The following is a 19137-nucleotide window of genomic DNA, read 5'->3' as shown; positions in this document are numbered from 1 at the left end:
CACACGAATTTGTATTGCTTCTACCACCTTCCAAATCTCATTTCAAATATATTACAAGGATTACTAAAATGAATTTTTATGATAATAAAGTTTACCTCAAAATTATTTATGCTAAGGTAATATAATCTTGCATAAATCTACTGGGAAATATCTTTAGAGCCATTTAGATCACTCTTCCTACAGTAGTTATCTTAGAAAATGGAATGTAGATTAGCTGCCATAACTCACTGCTGTGTTTTATTATTTTAACATTATAAATAACAGTCAAGGTTAAGGATAATAGTGATAATATAAAATCTACCCTTAATGCATATAATGAAGTCTATATGCTTAATAACTAATGGAGTAATTAACTACTGAAAATATACATGCTGCGAGGAAGAAATACTTTGGAAATGGGCATAATTATTGTCGTTCATGAACAGTGGTGCTCTTTCCCAAAGATACAAGACTCCAGAATCACTCTTATCCCTAACTACTCTTCCCAAAGTGATCTTTAGGAGACAGCAACCTGTTCCCAGAAGGAGAAAAAACAATCACCTTTCTTAATAAAAAAAGCAGAGATGTCATCTAAACTCTCCTAATACTAAAAACTGAAATTAATGTCCCAGGAATCCTCAGTAGTTAATTTATAACAAATCTCCATTGGAATGTGTGTTAATAAAAAAAAAAGAAAGAAAATCTTCAGAAAAGTTTTGCTACTAATTTCTCAAATTCCATAAGTAAAATACAGTATATAGTTGCCTACATCCTAGATTTCACCAATGTGGTGAATCCATCTATTTCATTTCATTTCATCCCCACTGGAAGTGAGTGTCAGTAAAAGCATTGAGATAATTACCAGCTGAGAAGCTGCCCAGGAACCTATGCATTCTTTAAAATATTTCTCCTGGTCTCTCAATACTAAGTCCTAACAGTACTGAAAGATGACATTCCCACAGGTTTACAGCAGTGCTGAAGAAATACAACAGAGACCCACAGGACCCTAAGCGTGTGTTCACAATTGGCCCTCAATAAATACCTGAGTAATGAATAATCCCATCACAATGTCCTGTCACAAGAGCCCCTGAATCCTAGAATACCTATTAAAATGTTTAGGTCCAGCTGGGCACAGTGGCTAGGTGCCTGTAATCCCAGATACTTGGGAGGCTGAGGTGGGAGGATAGCTTGAGCCCAGGAGTTCAAGGGCAGCCTAGACAATACAGTGAGACCCTATCTCCAAAAAAAAATTTTTTAAAGAAACAAAATAAAATGTTTTAAGTTCAATCTATTCCATTAAGAGAGCAGAATGCTAAGAATTGACCAAATGAAATATGCAAGTAAAGTATCTTTTAAATATGTTTAGCTGCCTTCCACTAACTTTTTTTAGAACACAAAATTCCACAGTAAATCAGGAACTGCCTGGATTTCTCAAATATGTCATGTCCTAGGATCTTTGCCCTTCCAACTAAAACTTCATTTCCAATTAAATGTCCTTTCGTATTAATATCATTAGGAATTTCACTGTATCTGTATTTTTTAGAGAAAGTTCACACCTTCACATTTCTCCAAATGACAAAACCTCAAATGGACATAACGGTAAGGCAGAGATACATATTATGCATCCTGATCAACAGGAGGACTTCAAGGAGGCTATTATCTTCAAATTGGAGAGCTACTGGACGGGCACACACACCAGAAGAGCATCCTGTCATGTTTACAACCATCGAAACCATCCAAGCACATACTTCCTACACTTCTGTCTGTGGGTTATCCTGCTTGTATATGTATTATAGGAAATATAATTGATATTTTAAGTTCTCTTAAGACTAAAAACAATCAAAACAAATTGAGGCCGGGCGCGGTGGCTCACGCCTGTAATCCTAGCACTCTGGGAGGCCGAGGTGGGCGGATCGTTTGAGCTCAGGAGTTCAAGACCAGCCTGAGCAAGAGCGAGACCCCATCTCTACTAAAAATAGAAAGAAATTATATAGACAGCTAAATATATATATAGAAAAAATTAGCCGGGCATGGTGGCGCATGCCTGTAGTCCCAGCTACTCGGGAGGCTGAGGCAGGAGGATTGCTTGAGCCCAGGAGTTTGAGGTTGCTGTGAGCTAGGCTGACGCCACGGCACTCACTCTAGCCTGGGCAACAGAGTGAGACTCTGTCTCAAAAAAAAAAAAAAAAAAACAAATTGAAACATGAAACTGGCTAGCCACAAAATATATCAGGGTGATTGATAGGCTCATAATTACAAACGGGCAGCCTATGTATCTATCGTATGATTCATTTTATAGAGAGACACATCTTAAAATTATTGCTCAGAAGGATGAAGGAAAAGGCTCACAAATATAGCAAATATCAAGTTTAGGCCGGGCGCGGTGGCTCACGCCTGTAATCCTAGCACTCTGGGAGGCCGAGGCGGGTGGATTGCTCAAGGTCAGGAGTTCGAGACCAGCCTGAGCGAGACCCCGTCTCTACTAAAAATAGAAAGACATTATATGGACAACTAAAAAATCTATATAGAAAAAATTAGCCGGGCATAGTGGCGCATGCCTGTAGTCCCAGCTACTTGGGAGGCTGAGGCAGTAGGATCGCTTAAGCCCAGGAGTCTGAGGTTGCTGTGAGCTAAGCTGACGCCACGGCACTCACTCTAGCCTGGGCAACAAAGTGAGACTCTGTCTCAACAAAAAAAAAAAAAAAAAAAAAAAAAAAAAAAAGTTTAAAACACATACTAACACTAACATATTAATATTCTTAATTTTCTCGATACCCACAATCCAAGGAGCTCTAATACACCCCCTGATTCATTCTTCCTCTCCCTTTAGCCCCCACACACCGAATGGAACTTACCATTTCTCTAGCGGCAGCTGGACCAGAAGATCATTAAGATTGCTTGAAATTACATCCAGGAAGTCAACTCTTCACTTCTAACTACCTCTTACATACCCTCCAACAAATGCTCCATGAAGTAAAAATACCTAACAAATTCTTCTAGACTAAAATATCTATCAATTTATGGCCAAGGCTGGGCACGGTGGCACACGCCTGTAATCCTAGCACTCTAGGAGGCCGAGGCGGAAGGATCGCTCAAGGTCAGGAGTTCGAGACCAGCCTGAGCAAGAGTGAGATCCCCAGTCCCTGATAAAAGTAGAAAGAAATTATCTGGACAACTAAAAATATATATAGAAAAAAATTAGCCGGGCATGGTGGCGCATGCCTGTAATCCCAGCTACTTAGGAGGCTGAGGCAGGAGGATTGCTTGAGCCCGGGAGTTTGAGGTTGCTGTGAGGTAGGCTGACGCCACAGCACTATATAACCTACTACATACCTAGGCTATATGCTACAGCCTATTGTTCCTAGGCTACAGACTAGTACAGCATGTTACTGTACTGAATATTATAGGCCATTATAACAAAATGGCAGGTATTTGTGTAGCTAAACACATCAAAACACAGAAAAGGAATTTTTCAGGCCACTATAATCTTATGGAACCACCACTGTTTATGTGGTCCATCGTTGACCTAAACATCCTTATGTGGTATATGACATACAAGTCACTGCTGGGTTTATGGTTTCTAAGCAAAATTCTGGGCAGAGTGGAAGCCAATTACATTCAAAAACTTCCTTACAGCTCACATAAATCTGAATCCACCAAATCAAAGAATGAAATCCTCTTCGATATGCACATAATACCCAAACTTCAAAACTCTAAAGCAAATGAATCTTAAGTAAGTAACTTGCCAAGACTTGGGCTCTCCAAAGTGAAGATAATTGATGCTGTAGAGGTCCATGTCCTCAGTGTGCCAAGCAAATGTGGTTTTCCACATTCCAAAATAGAGATATGGGGTATTTACACCCTCAATAGAAATACCACACTCTTCTTCAACCACATCCAAGACTGTATTTAGGCGCGCTATGTTCCATTCATCCACACCCTGGAACCAGGAGAGAGAGAAAGAAATCCAATGTTAAAAACTATGAAAGATAATAATTACTAATCAAACCACTAGCTGCCAAAATTACTATGTTGCATATTTTAATTTACTGAAAAATGAAAAATAATCATTATTCAAGAGCCACATACATATACCCATCATGAATACAAGATTACTACGAGCATAGTATGATTCTATATAACTATTTTGTATAGAATAACACCAAATAACTTCCTGATTCCAAATGGAAATGAGAGTTAAAGTCCCATTCCCCATTTGGCTGTTAGCTAGAAATCACTGACTCAGAGTAGATGATCTGGTGTGTGCTTTCCACTTTTGGCACACCTTTTTGTTGGGGGAGGTTTCGGGTTTGGGTTGTCTTGTTTGTTTTTTCCACATTAGTTTAGAGGTCACATTCAACATCATACATCATATCAAGAAGCCAATAGCAAAATATATCTTCTGTTATCCTTTTATCATCCCTATCCATTTCAATTCAGCATGTCATACATCATTTCCTAAAAATTTCACTCGAATCACTGGAAATTCTCCAAGCACTATTTTAAACCAGAGATTACTGTGCTTATATGGATCTTTCAACTAAATATTAATCTCTTATGTTGATGTGAAATTATAAACACATAATGCCTGCTAAAAATAATTATCCAAACTTTGGTAAGACTGATGGAATAATGTAGTTTTATGATAGTAACCCAATATGGCAGGTGATGGCAGCAGAAAGAAAGCTAGAAAGTTAGAGTCACTGGTAAAAGAGTTTAAATCACAGGAGAAGTTTGTGTTTTTATTAGAATTTACCAATAAGTTGTTAATTCACTGTACTTCACAACTGCTCAGAAACTTTAACAAACTATATACTTTTCCCATGTATTTTTCTCACAATCAAATTCTAAATATCAGAGACTAGGTACATTCCTATGCAATCGTGGGAAAACTGCAATGCCTTTATATCCATTCCAACCATGGCACAATTAAAGGGGGGCATTAAATTCGTTTTTGTCTACTGAAATGACCCTCTCCAATAACTAAGCCAATGGCATCTCCTTTATACAATAAAAGCTTTTAGAGTTTTTCTGTTTTCATTTTGGTCTTTAAATGATTCTCTAATTAGTGTGCTAATCTTACTTCCTTAAGTTTTTGGCTTAGGAAGTTACTGATGAAGTAGTTAATGAAGCTCTGCCTCAGGTAACATAATTGAAAGTGCCAGAGGACATAATTTAATTCCCAAATTCCCCTAAGTAGCCATTCTATCTACAACTTAAGCCCCACACTGGGAAGTTTGCTATTTGGAAATTGGCCAAAGTAAGTATCCTTTTAGAGAAGATTCTAGGTTCCAACTTATGAGACCTCATAAAAGTTCAATCAAATTATGTAAAATATTTTATCTCACTCTATTTATAGTGATGCAATCTCTTAACTCTAGTCCAATCAGACTTCAGTCCAATCACTCTAATAATAGAGTCCTATTTAAAAGTCATTACTGAAGCAATGAATCTGAAGTAATAAATGAGCACCATATTATAGGAACCATTTTTAAACTGAATGAGCTTGCAAATTTAGACACAAACTATTCCTCTAAAATTCCTACATATGGGGACATCTAAGTTTTATTTCTGACTGATACTATCTTTCAGAAATAACCACGGTTGAATCCCTGGACATCCTAGACCCAAAAGTCTAAGGGGAAGTGGGCAGAGAACAAAGAATGCTGGCCAAAAAGACGCAGGTTATAAAGTCAGCTTTGCCATTCACCAAGGAGAAAACCACGCAGGTTTTCTGGGCCTCGAGTCTTTCTTCTTGAAAACATGAGGATTCTAGCACCTTCCCAGAGTTGTTCCTAGTACTAAACAAGCTAATGGACACAAACCTTTGGGAAATAAAACTTACTAATTCTTAGAACTGATGTAATAAATATCCCTGTTATTCTCCAGTAAATCTTATTGGAAAGCCTCCCCCAAACACCAAACATGTAAGAAGTGATATTAAAATCTATTTAAACTCACTATTGGCGTTATCCCCATTAATGGGCATGTTTGCAGTAGTTTCTTCTGGACAAAACAATGTTTCTATAATGCTGAAATTTAATTTCTTTTGCTAAAATAAAAAAGCACATAATTTCAATTAAAGAGTTGTACAAAGATTAAGAATAATTGGAATAAACAGAGGAAGAAAAGTTTTACTCCTTCAAAATTCCTTGCACAATTTTTGTTCTCTACTATTGACTTAAATTGGCTCACTGCCTCCAAGAACAGGCTCCACACAGGCTCTTTTGAAGCTTACTAGGTTTGTCTCATATATTTAGACAAGGAGTACACCTAGTTTAACCTTTAAGTAGTGCTATACCATATACTACTTCATTACACTACACACACATGTACACTACACATATTCAAAACATTCCTATAAATTAGGTAAAGTTATACCCAAACGAACAAATGAAAAAACTAGTACCCCTAGCTAGTGGTAATAGGAAGTAATGATTAACCTCAATCTATCTGACTCTTAGACCTTCCTTTGTAAACGCTATGTTTCCAGTTCTGATCCTTTTAAAATACAACATATCATCCTCTTCTCTCAGCATGAATTGTCAACAAAGATCCAAGGAGCTAAAATTTAGGAATGGCAAACACATAAAGCTGCTGCATTGTTCCTACCCAGGGGCACAACCATCCTACACAAACATTGGTAAAGCTTATAATGCAAGCTACTTCTCTTGAGGGCTGGTGATAGAACTGATTTAGTGTAAAAGCAGTCTCCAGAAATAACACGGCTGCAAACAAGCCCCACAATAACAGGTCGGCATTTGCCACACCCATCAAAGCTAAAAGCCATCAAGTCTTAACAGAAAGAATGCACATCAGCCCACACTCACAGACAAATCCTTCCTCCCAGATTCTGTGCCCCTGTAACAAAGCTCTGTCACACAATGTTCAGCAGGTACTACAACAATATTCATAACTCGCCTGACCTCCAGCAGCAGCCATTTTCTCCCCAGCTCCCATATCCCAAAATATGCAGTTGGCATTCTAGGCCTGTCCTGCTCCATTTGTCTACACACCCTGCATCTGTTTTCAGAAATAAATCATCACTGGACCACGATTTGTTCACACAGGTATAACTGAGAACTTTATCAGGAACGATTCCTTTCCATCACTGTATCTTCCACTTATCAGCAATCAAATAGCAGTGTAAAAGAACTCCTAAATCTTAAATACTTCAACCAAAGTCAGGAGCTGCCTGAGGAACAGGCCATCCCGGGCTCTCACTACCATAACTGTGCTCAGTCACTGCAAGACTGAGGGCCAACACTGCAGCAACATGCCATGTTAGACCTCACAAAACAATGAGCCATTTCCCAACTAACACATAGATATAATGTAAAAATCACAGTAGCTCAATTTTTCCCAAAAATATTTCCAGTGTAACATTAGTCCTACCAGATGCCATGGTCAAAAAACTCTGGCCTCCTCTTCTCGTGTTAGACAGTCGCAGTGCTGACAGGCACCGCAAAGGTTCCAAGAGGCTCTAGTGCAAGGAAGCCTGTTTAACTTTGCTTAAGTCCACATTTCCCAAATATGCGACCATGGAAGCTTGTTTATATAATACATTTACATCCCATAAAACAGTATTATGTGAGACAACATGCTAGGGGAGGTATTATGATAGACAGTTCCTAAATACTATAGCCCAAATGTAACTCAGTAGTAGAACAAAAAAATAATTCTGGGCCACATCAGATGGCATATCAGAACACAGGGTGTATGAGGGGGTGGCTGGAGTATGTTCACATCTATTGTAAAAATACACCTTGATCGTGTCACCTAAAAATATATAAGGATAGTATAAATTAAAAGCAATTAAAACTATTGAAAAGAGCCGGGTGTAGTGGCTCATGCCTGGAATCCTAGCACTGTGGGAGTGCCAAGGCAGGAGAATCACTTGAGGTCAGGAGTCCAAAACCAGCCTGAGCAAGAACCAGACCCCATCTCTACTAAAAATAGAAAAAATTAGCCAGGCATGGTGGTGCACACCTATAGTCCCAGCTACTTGGGAGGCTGAGGCAGGAGGACTGCTTGAGCCCAGGAGTTTCAGGCTGCTGTGAGCTAGGCTGCTGCCATGGCACGCTAGTCCCCCCCGGCCCAGGGCAGGAGGTGAGACACTATCTAAAAAAAAAAAAAAAAAAAAAAACACTAATGAAGATAGACTAAAAGACTAAAACTAGGAAAACAAGAGTGCAAGAGTGAAGATACAATCAAACTTCATAAAACCACCAAATGTACTGATTAAGAGAGAATGGGCTTTTTAAAAAAGCAGACAATTCATAATCTAATGGAAATCATGCTTAGCAATCACAGTCCTTGTGCACTCACCCAGAAAATAGTAAAATGGAATAGAGAATGCCAGTCTCACAGAAGGGTCCAATATCAGAATAGAAGCGTGCTGTATTGGAGTCAAAAGTTCTCCAAACGCTAGATCCACCACTCAGCAGCTATGGGATCTAATGGTTTCTTAATGGCCTTTCATGGCAGAGCTGTGACTAGGGTTCAAGGCTGCCAATTGGGCCATGACAGGACTGTAGCCACCTTGAAAGAACCTTAATAAGGGTACAGTCTATCATTGGAACTACTTTCAAAAAACAAACTCTTCCCAGAAGCGGGGTCCTAAGGCTTCCCAACAGTACAGAAATCCAGGCTTGCCTACCTCACAGGACAGTTACAAAGATTGGATAAGACTGCAAAACACACATAAAAATGTTTTGAGGCCAGGCGCGGTGGCTCACGCCTGTAATCCTAGCACTCTGGGAGGCCGAGGCGGGTGGATCGTTCAAGGTCAGGAGTTCGAGACCAGCCTGAGCAAGAGCGAGACCCCGTCTCTACCAAAAATAGAAAGAAATTATATGGACAACTAAAAATATATATATATATAGAAAAATTAGCCGGGCATGGTGGCGCATGCCTGTAGTCCCAGCTACTCGGGAGGCTGAGGCAGGAGGATCGCTTGAGCTCAGGAGTTTGAGGTTGCTGTGAGCTAGGCTGACACCACGGCACTCTAGCCCGGGCAACAGAGTGAAACTCTGTCTAAAAAACCCATAACTGTGCAGTAGCAGTATTTTTCAATTTTTTATATATTTTTACTTAAGTAAGAAAATATTCATTTTTAAGTATTTTTAAAAAACAAGTGTATGCTTTTCCTCTTTTGGCTTGTGTTATCCCTTTCTATGGTCCTTATCACAGCCCAGGCTAGAGTACTGTGTTTCAAACAAAAGACCATCCACCAAACTCCACTAATTTGCTAGTAACTTAAAACTAGGCTAACGTAAATTATTGCCATGAATTCATATGGCTTTAACCAGCACTTGAAGTTTCAAAGGTAATGCACATGAAGAAAAATAAAATTTGGCTAGTTCTTAAAGATTTCAAAATTCAATCCGTTTCACACTATAATGTGTAGTCTTTTCTCCATAATATAAGAAAATTGTGCCTTTCAATAACTAAAATGAAAGCTCTGTTCCACACATTAAAATAGACTAAGGATTTCCTTAGGATCTTTAGCCAATATGAATAAAACTAGACCCACGCAGAATTCATTTTGCTTTAAAGTTAATTACAATGTTTGACATGATAGCTCTTTTTGCTTCTTCCTTTCTATAAAATTGTCTTACATTCCCTAAACTCTTTACTTTTAAAACAGCCTTTTTGCATTTTTACATACCAAATATCTACAATTTTACAGCAGTGCTTTTTCATTTTAGAATTGTAGACAACAACCAGCACAAAGCAAGTTTTGAAAGAAACAAAATAATTCTGAAAAAAAAGTGCCATATAGAAAGATAGACTGTTCACCTTAAAGGTAAATAGGAGTATGAAAAGGACAGAGAATAAAAAATAGGAGAAACTTCCAGTCAAATAAAAGATTGCAGAGAGTCTGGGACTCCTCCCTTGAGTCTAGACCATTGAGGGTCTGAAGTAAATGAAGTCCCTGGTTCCAGACAGAAGTAACCCCAATTCTCTTAAAAGAAAAGCATCCTCCAATTAGATCTAGAAATATTCCAAAAAATTAAGATCAAGCCTAAGCAAACAACCCAAGATCGCCATGCATACAGGGAGGCAAGCCAACACTGGAGAAAGTTAGCAGAAACAAACAAATCATTTAGACCCTCTTACCCACCCCCAAGTATGACCATCAATATTGAATTATCATACAAAGGATACAGATGAAGAGAAATGAAATAAAAAAAAAATATATTGAATTATCAGAGAGAAACTAAAGAAAATAAAATGAATATAAAAAGGAAGGAAGGAAGGGAAGAAAGGAGGGAGGTTGACTGGCCAGAGAATAAAAACTAAAATGTATATTCACAAAATGGAATATTACACAGCAATGAAAATGAATGAACAATAGATCATACAATAATATCTATCAGGCTGGGGGTTGGTGGCTCATACCTATAATCCCAGTACTTTGAAAGGCTAAGGTGGAAGGATCACTTGAGTCCGGGAGTTTGAGACAAGCCTGAGCAATATTTTAAGACGCAAATCTTGGCCGGGCGCGGTGGCTCACGCCTGTAATCCTAGCACTCTGGGAGGCCGAGGTGGGCGGCTCGCTTGAGGTCAGGAGTTCAAGACCAGCCTGAGCAAGAGTGAGACCCCATCTCTACTAAAAAAATAGAAAAAAATTATATGGACAGCTAAAAATACATATAGAAAAAAACTAGCCGGGCATGGTGGTGCATGCCTGTAGTCCCAGCTACTCGGGAGGCTGAGACAGGAGGATCGCTTGAGCCCAGGAGTTTGAGGTTGCTGTGAGCTAGGCTGACGCCATGGCACTCACTCTAGCCTGGGCAACAGAGTGAGACTCTGTCTCAAAAAAAAAAAAAAAAAAAAGACTCAAATCTCTATTAAAAAAACAGACAAATGAGCTGGGCATGGTGGCACACACCCGTAATCCCAGCTACTCAGGAGGCTGCGGCAGGATGATCAATTGAGCCCTGGAGTTTGAGATTGCAGTGAGCTATGATGACACCACTGCACTTTAGCCCCAGCATCAGAGTGAGACAGTGTCAGAAAGAAAAGAATGAGAAGGAAGGAAGGAAGAGAGGGAGGGAGGGAGGGAGGGAGGGAAGAAATAATAATATGGATCAACTAGAAAATACAGGGTTGGCTGAAAAAAGTCAACGTCCCAGAAGACTACATAAAATGGTACTATTTTTAATAAGGTCAAAAATAAGCCAGGCTAAATTCATTGTTTTAAAATGCATGTGTGTGAAAAAACTAATTTTTATGTGGCAAGAAATCAAACACAAAATTCTGGCCCCCACAGGGTGACAGGGGTGGCATGGCAGGGGAGGACTACAGAAAGAGCAGTCCATGAGCAGTATGGTGGATGCTGAATTGTTGGCCGTACAGTGGGTTTCGAGTATGCAATGTATCATTATGCTTTAAAATTTATATATGATGTACATATATAATCAAATATTACATTTCAATAAGATGATTTTTTAAATTATGAAAAAGAGACTGGCCCCTGAGTCACATCCCATGACACCATTTTTGTCCTGGCATCTCACACAGCAGGACCTTGTTGACAATAGGACAGTGGTATGTTTCTTGAAAATAGCAGGGGCGTTTTCTTAAGCAGTCACTTCCTTTTTGTTTTGTTTTGTTTTTTATTTATTTATTTTGCAGCAACCTTCTCTAGCAGAGCAGTCACTTCTAAATAAACATCTTTCATGGCTCTGACAGATGGTAAAAAGTATAAACTCTCAGGCTACAGGTTAGACAACTCACAATGACAACTGCAGAACAGAATTCTTCACAACTCTCTTGGTCTCAATCAGCTACTGAGTATTTCATTACGGCCTCAGGATTGTTGTCTTGCTTTGCTTTAATATTGCCACCTGCAGCAGCCAACATTTATTTAGCACCTACCAGGGACCAGGCCCTATACAAGGTGTTTTATTTATATTATCTCATTTTATCCTACAAGACAAACTCTACTATCAACTATTATCAGCACCATTTTATAAACGAGGGAACTGTAGCATAGACAGATAACTTGCCCAAGATCTCACAGCTCATAATCATGGATTCAGGATTCAAGGATGAGGATAAAAACCTCTAACCTACGCTGGCTTTACTGTTTTTGAAGCCATGTGGCCAAACAGTGAGCCAGAAAGTCAACTCTGAACTACATCCTTTTTATATAATCAAGGAGAGGAAAACTACCCTCTATCTCCCAATACCTAGAACAGAAAGTCAGTAATTTGGTGACTAAGCTTTCCATTTGCTTTGTTTAAAGGACTACTTGTGAAGAAGATGATTTAGAAATAATGGCATAGGCCAAGTGCAGGATTCGTGAATCCACTCACAGGCATGCATTCCATTAAAAAAAATTCATGGAAATAATGAATAGAATTGTTAACTTTATTTTTTTTGTTTGTTTTTTTTTTTTTCAGCTCATTATGGGGGTACAAAAGTTCAGGTTATATATATTGCCCATGCCTCCCCATTCCCCCCAGTCAGAACTTCAAGTGTGTCCATTCCCCAGACAGTGCGCATCGCATTCATCATGTAGGTATGCATCCATCCCCTCCCCCCACCCCATCCCCCCCAGTCAGAACTTCAAGCGTGTCCATTCCCCAGGCAGTGTGCATTGCACTCATCAAGTAGGTATACACCCATCCCTTCCACCCAGCCCCTACCTCTGTCCAATACCCAATTGGTGTTATTCCCAAATGTGCACTCAGGAAAACCAGTTTGCTGGTGAGTACATGTGGTGCTTATTTTTCCATTCTTGGGATACCTCACTTAATAGAATGGGTTCTAGCTCTCTCCAGGAGAACCAAAAAGATGCCATATCGCCATTATTTCTAATAGCTGAGTAATGTTCCATGGTATACATATACCACATTTTGCTAATCCATTCATGAATTGATGGGCATTTGGGTTGTTTCCACATCTTTGCGATTGTGAATTGTGCTGCTATGTTAACTTTATTTTACACATCTACACATGGCCCTTGCAGAAAATCCTAAAAGAGAAACAAACTATATGAAATCCTGTTCTCCTGTAAAGAGAAGCAATTATCTCAACATTTAATAAAATGGTAAAATCCCATGCTTGGAACCTGACAAGTTATTTTTACATACAGAAAATGTAAAACAATAATCTTATTAATTTATTCATATTTTCAAGACTATAATGCCCCTGGACTCATTCAACTCTTTAAACTGTATTTTAATACAGTATAATAAAGCATTTCAAAATCATGTATCTTATAATCAACTTTTATAGCAGAGACTGCCTAAGTACTCAGCATATAATTTCACCTTCCTTACTCAGAGAACCCCATTTAACTGAAAGAGCAATACAGCTGGATGAACTCTGCATTTCTAGCTTCCCTTGCAGCTAAAGATAGAAATGGTACATGGCTCTGGACAATGAAATATACATGCAGTCATCACTGGGTAGGGCCCCAAGAGACAGCTTTGAAGGGGTAGCCCCAGCAGGCACAAGCCTGTGTCCTTTGCCTACTGTTCCTTCTCCTTCCACCAGACATTCAGACATGGTTATTAGAACTTAGAGATCCACCAGGAGAGCATGAGGTTAAGGATCTCATCATAAAGATGGTAGAAGAAATTGGTAAGAGTATAGGTCTATAACAATATCATGAAACCAACACACTAGCCCCTAGACTACTTGCCTCAAATTTTACATGACTCTTTTTAGCCCCTTCCTTTTGCTCTCCCTTTGCTGGGACAATGGGTCTGATCGTCATCTGTGGTGTATATATCATGCTCTGTAAACCTGTATCTTGCTCTTGCCCTATAATTCTAACTTTCTCTCCTCATTTTCATGCTTGCCTTTAAAAAAAATTTACATGAAAGAAAACTAAATGCCTAATTTGTTTCAGCCATTGATTTTGACTCTATTACTGGCAGCGAAATAATGTCTGATGGATATATTTCCTCCTTGGTAAACAAATCCATAAGTCCCCACTTCCCCCATTCACTGGCTAATTCTTAAGGAACTAAACTAATATCTCAGTCTATGACACTGTTGTGATTCTACAAAAGGAAAAGGGGATGCCACTTAGCTTTCCAACGGGACCAAAGTATGGGCTAGACTTACGCCTTTTCTTATCACTAATCCCCCAAAAATCTCAATTTTTTTTTAATTTCTTCTATCAGAGCCAACTCAGAATTTAGGTAAAGAATATAAATGTTCCTCCTAATCCCTCTATAGGATTTTGTGTACTTTCTCTTCTGTTTCTCCCCATTGTTTGCTTTTTGCACCTTGCTTCATTTTCTCTACTGCGGCTATTTCTCACTTAAAACAATCTTAGATTTAACACACTCCCATAACACTTGGCGAAGGGCTGGTACTGTTGAGTTTCCTTTTTATTCCTCGTAAAGAAAAACAGCCTAAGGGATTTCTAATGGTCTCATTTTCATTCTTCACAGGGTAAAATTCTGGATCATATACATAGGCACATTAATCCATCGACGGAAATGGAAAACTAACGATAATTTTCCTGAATATTAAACTATATTTCCTCACTGTAGAACATTTGGAAAATAAGCTTTGAAAACTCAAACGTATAAATCTGCAAAGAAGAGAAAACTATTTTATCAATTTAGTGATATCTTTCTCTTTAAAAAAAATTTTTAAGTAGAATATAATTAGATTTAGACTCCTGGAATTCATGGCTCCAACTCTGCTCCTGTGACCCCCCAAAAGCCCACTGACAGGGGCTGACTTATTTTGAGGAGCCCACGCTAGGATGCTGGTGTGTGAATGCAGCTCCACAACCTCCCCTGTCTCGGCCAGACCTGCGGCTCTCTACCCCTGGGCAAGGGGATGATTTATGAGAGAGGGAGTATACAACACTGGAAACCCAGTGTGGGCATTCCATGATCTTGGGGATATATCTATACTGGTTATCTGAGTTTACTCACTTACCAATGTATTATGAATATTTTCCTAACATTTATTTTACTATATATACTACTCCATGGCTATAACAATTTGTATCACTATTTCCCTTTTTGACATACACACTGTTTTACATTCCATGCTATAATTTTTTTAAAACTTAAAAAATAATTTTGGTACATAAACATTGGCCCAGATATCTGATCATTTCTAAAATAGATTCTAGAAGCAGGAGTTGTAGATCAATAGTTCCTTTTTGACAAGAGTCACTTGTACCTTTCCATCTATTTATAAATTCCCCCTAAAAAAAAACACACACTTGCTTTCATATCTTAAAAAGTCATAATAAAGGTAAAATCTACATTACCTTCATCTTCTTTTTTGTGAAAATGGGGAAGATCAGGTCCAAAGCAGGAACTGTGCTTCAGAAACACACACCTTACCAAAGTCCTTGTGTAAACCTCAGGCAAGGCTGGCTGTGGGGGAAGCACCCTTCTGACCAGTGGAGACCTTGACAGACACTAGCCCAAGAGAAGAGCTCCAGAGGACACAGCAGCTCAAAGCTCTAACCATCCTTCCTAATGACCGTCTCCGAGTGTAGAGGGAGAATGGGAAAACGGGTCTCTAGGCTCTGCTACAAAGTAGGGGTCATCTAGGACAAACCCTAGCATTTCAGTCTGAGTTTCCTCATCCACAAATGTGTTGGCTATATCAGATGATCTCCAAGATTCCTTCCAGCTGCAATCCTCAATGATCACCCGCCAAATTCAGCACTCAAACTATAGTTTTTACCCTCTGAGTTTCATGTTCTTTCCCCTTCAGTAATTCTCACTGCTGTGTCCCTAATGCTTCCCACAGAAATCCACCCCTCCAGACACACACATCATCCAGTACTCACAGAACAGTCTTAGCATCCTCACCCCTCCCCGTGCACTGCATGTGTTATTTATCCCTTAGGGAAACCATTCATGACTCTCCAGCTAACCAGTAAGCACCCTGCACTGGCAAACACCCGCTATTCCTGACAATTCTCACATCTGCATGGACCACTCAGAGGTACTATTCCACACATATTTGTTGGTTTATCAATTTAATACTTTACTAAACATTTAAGTATATTTCAATTGTGAAGTTTAACAGTTGAGAGGTAAAGAGTTAAAATAGAAATGACCAATTCTACCCACATTCTATCCAACTCAATTTTCTTTTATGTTACTGACATAAGGTCAGACAGTCTGTGTGTGAACATTCCAAGGTCGGTATCTCCGTCCCTCAAGGGGCAGCCCAATCTGCTCTGGGGCCAATGTATTCCTTAGAACGATATTCCAGAGACAGACTGTTCCCATACCTAACCCTCTCACTTGCAACACACTCAAGGACAACAGCCACATGGGTTCTGACTGCTCTTCCATCCACAATCCCTGCATCATCCCAGCCATAACACTCTGGCAACACCCCTCCGAAAACACAGCTTCCAGAACTAATGGAACATTTTGGACGCAATGTGCCCAGTAAAGTTGTACTGCCATCACCTCTCCTGTCTGGATGGCAACATGTGGAGTCATGCAGGCTAAGACTTCATTCACTACAGAGCAGCCATAACATGCCAGAAGATAATGAGTTTTGATTACCTAGAAACCTAGTTTCACACAACTAAAATCTGAAAGTGACAATCCTACAAGGCAACAGCTCTCTCTGCATCAAAACATGCCTAGGATGATGATATGTTTGCCTTAGATGAGAAATTTAGGCAGTTAGTGTTCTGGATTCAAATTATTTCTTATTTCAGGGTAAATGATATCCTGATGTGATAAAAATGTAAAACAGAAAGAAATTCTCCTGGCGACTCAGTTAAACTGTTTTGCCTCATTTGGAAACACAGAGCCTTAGATAAATTTACTATCCACTAGCACCATCTGGTGGAGGAAGGTATTTAAGCTACCACATTTGTTTTAAAAAAAAAAAAAAAAGGGAGGGGAATACCTTCTACAAGCTAAACGCCATTAAGACTAAAACCTTGGTATGAAAAGATTCTCATGCCTCAGCAAACAGATTCCTTATAAAGGGGCTATTGATTTGACAAAATTCTAATACAAAAGAAATCTGAAACTTACAAAAATTCATCATTAAATAATTCAGTTCACCTTCTTGAAGAAATGTGGCTTATGAAAAAGCAAACATGTTCGAGCCAGGAGGAACCTCCAAGAGTAGTTAATTCCACCCCTTTCCTTTACAGATGCAGACACAGAGCTTTCCTGAAAGTCGTGGCTAGGGATGGCAGACTTTTGATTATACAAGAAAATAGGTCAAATATACTGAGCTACTTAACACAGCTTTCTTTCTCAAGAAAGAAAAGAGGCTATAGAGAAAAGACAGAAAATGAGGCAGTCAGAGTCTGTGGCAAAGGGCCACACTCTGGGGTCAGCAACGATCCGGTGTGGACTTTGCCCTACCCCACAGTGACCAGCACACAACCAGAAACTGTTACTCTCTCCCTGCCTCCATTAGCCACCTACGTCCCTCTTCACCTTAGATGTATCTGCTTTCCTCTGTCCGTGAAAACTATCCTACCAATAAAAACAACACAAATAAGATAAATTTCAAATCATCCTGCTGAAGAACATCTACCATCAGGGGGAAGCATTCACAATGTATCAAAATGGGAGGGGGAAAAGATAAGACCAAACTCTGTTCATTACACACAAATGTTTTCTAAAAGTACAAGTATGGAGGAGTACTAGTAGAGAAAAAACATTGCAAGGAAATATAAAAAACTTTTTTTGACAGCAGTTGTCAAAAATGCCAGGATTATGAGTGATTTTAATTTTCTCTTATAGAATACTTTCTAGTTTTTATATGTTTGACATTTATATCAACAAAATGGTCATTTTTACCTTAAAATGTATATATTTATACCCATAGATTATGAAGAAAACTAAAAAGAGAAAATGTTAAGAGGAGGGAGGGGCGGGGACAACCAAAAAAAAAAAAAAAGAAGAAGAAGAAGAAGAAGAAGAAGAAAAAAAGTAAAAAAAATAAGAGGACCCCAACCACCCATCTACCCAGTACAGGCATAACAAAAACAACTTCCCCAGCTCCCAAGAGGAAATATATAAAATACGAAAATTATATTTTTTATCTTAAGAGTTGCCACAATATTTTTCAAACTGTTTTGAATTTTACATCACTTATACATTAATAAATACCTGAAGATGACAAAAGCAATAGGCTACCAAATTAATATTAAAGGAAAATCTTGGAAGCACAATCTCCTGAAAATTTATGTATTTTGAGATGCAGATGTGAGTTCATCTAAGTCTGCTGTCCACTTCTAAAATTTTGCCTCATTTATATGACAGATTAAGTGACACGTTCTCCAAAGAACTCCATGCCTTCCAGTTTGAGAACCACTGTCTCTGAATGTGATAAGCTCTTTGAAGAACATACCAGGGATGCAGTTACCTGAAGGTCAGTGAACGAGGACAGAACACTGTTACCTTGCTTCAAGATCTCTACATCCTCCATGTACAATGAGATCAAAGGAGTCATCTTTTGCTAAATACCTTCTGGCTGTAGTTTTTGAAGTGTTTTCTGGTGACCACTGGGAGACACCCAAACCCTATCAGAGGCTCTCTGACATCAAAACTATTTATATAATTATACCAGCACATTATTATTTGCCTTTTTCACTTTCATTCTCACATGAGTATAACATACAGTTTCCAGAGGCTACATGACATCATAACAGATTAAAAGCAGAAGCAGATATAAGAATCATCTATTGGCCAAGCGCAGTGGCTCACGCCTGTAATCCTAGCACTCTAGGAGGCCAAGGTGGGAGGATCACGGGAGGTTGGGAGTTGGAGACCAGCCTGAGCAAGAGTGAGATCCCATCTCTACTAAAAATAGAAAAATTAGCCAGTTGTCATGGCATGCACCTGTAATTCCAGCTACTCAGGAGGCTGAGGCAGGAGAATAACTTGACCCCAGGAGTTTAAGGTTGCTGTAAGCGTGGACAGCACTCTAGCCCCAGGGGACAGAGCGAAACTGTCTCAAAAAAAAAAAAAAAAAATCATCTATTAAGCTAGACATAAGAGATTTGAGAAATGTAAAAACTGTGACTCTTCTTACTAAATTTTTTATTTGGGGAAATATAACATTTTATGAAAATATTTATGTTGATATGTACTAGGTTGTTTTTAATGAATTAAATATTTTAAGTATTGTCACTTTTAATTTATAATACAATAAGAGTAGATATAACCT

At 38.9% G+C, this 19137-nt stretch overlaps 1 protein-coding gene across 2 annotated transcripts in view; it reads right to left on the bottom strand.

The window, feature by feature from the left end:
• The window catches only part of KDM4C (lysine demethylase 4C), a 355559-nt gene that overhangs the window by 275693 nt on the left and 60729 nt on the right, over positions 1–19137 (bottom strand). For both annotated transcript variants that reach the window (XM_069476472.1, XM_069476471.1), the window contains one exon: positions 3726–3919. In XM_069476472.1, the coding sequence (XP_069332573.1) occupies positions 3726–3811 (86 nt within the window). In that variant the 5' untranslated portion in view covers positions 3812–3919. The remainder of the gene's footprint in view (positions 1–3725; positions 3920–19137) is intronic.

The sequence above is a fragment of the Eulemur rufifrons genome, chromosome 7 (assembly GCF_041146395.1).
Source record: "Eulemur rufifrons isolate Redbay chromosome 7, OSU_ERuf_1, whole genome shotgun sequence".
Taxonomy (NCBI): domain Eukaryota; kingdom Metazoa; phylum Chordata; class Mammalia; order Primates; family Lemuridae; genus Eulemur; species Eulemur rufifrons.
The sequence above is the reverse complement of the archived record's forward strand: the minus strand, read 5'-3'. Positions and strand labels throughout refer to the sequence as shown.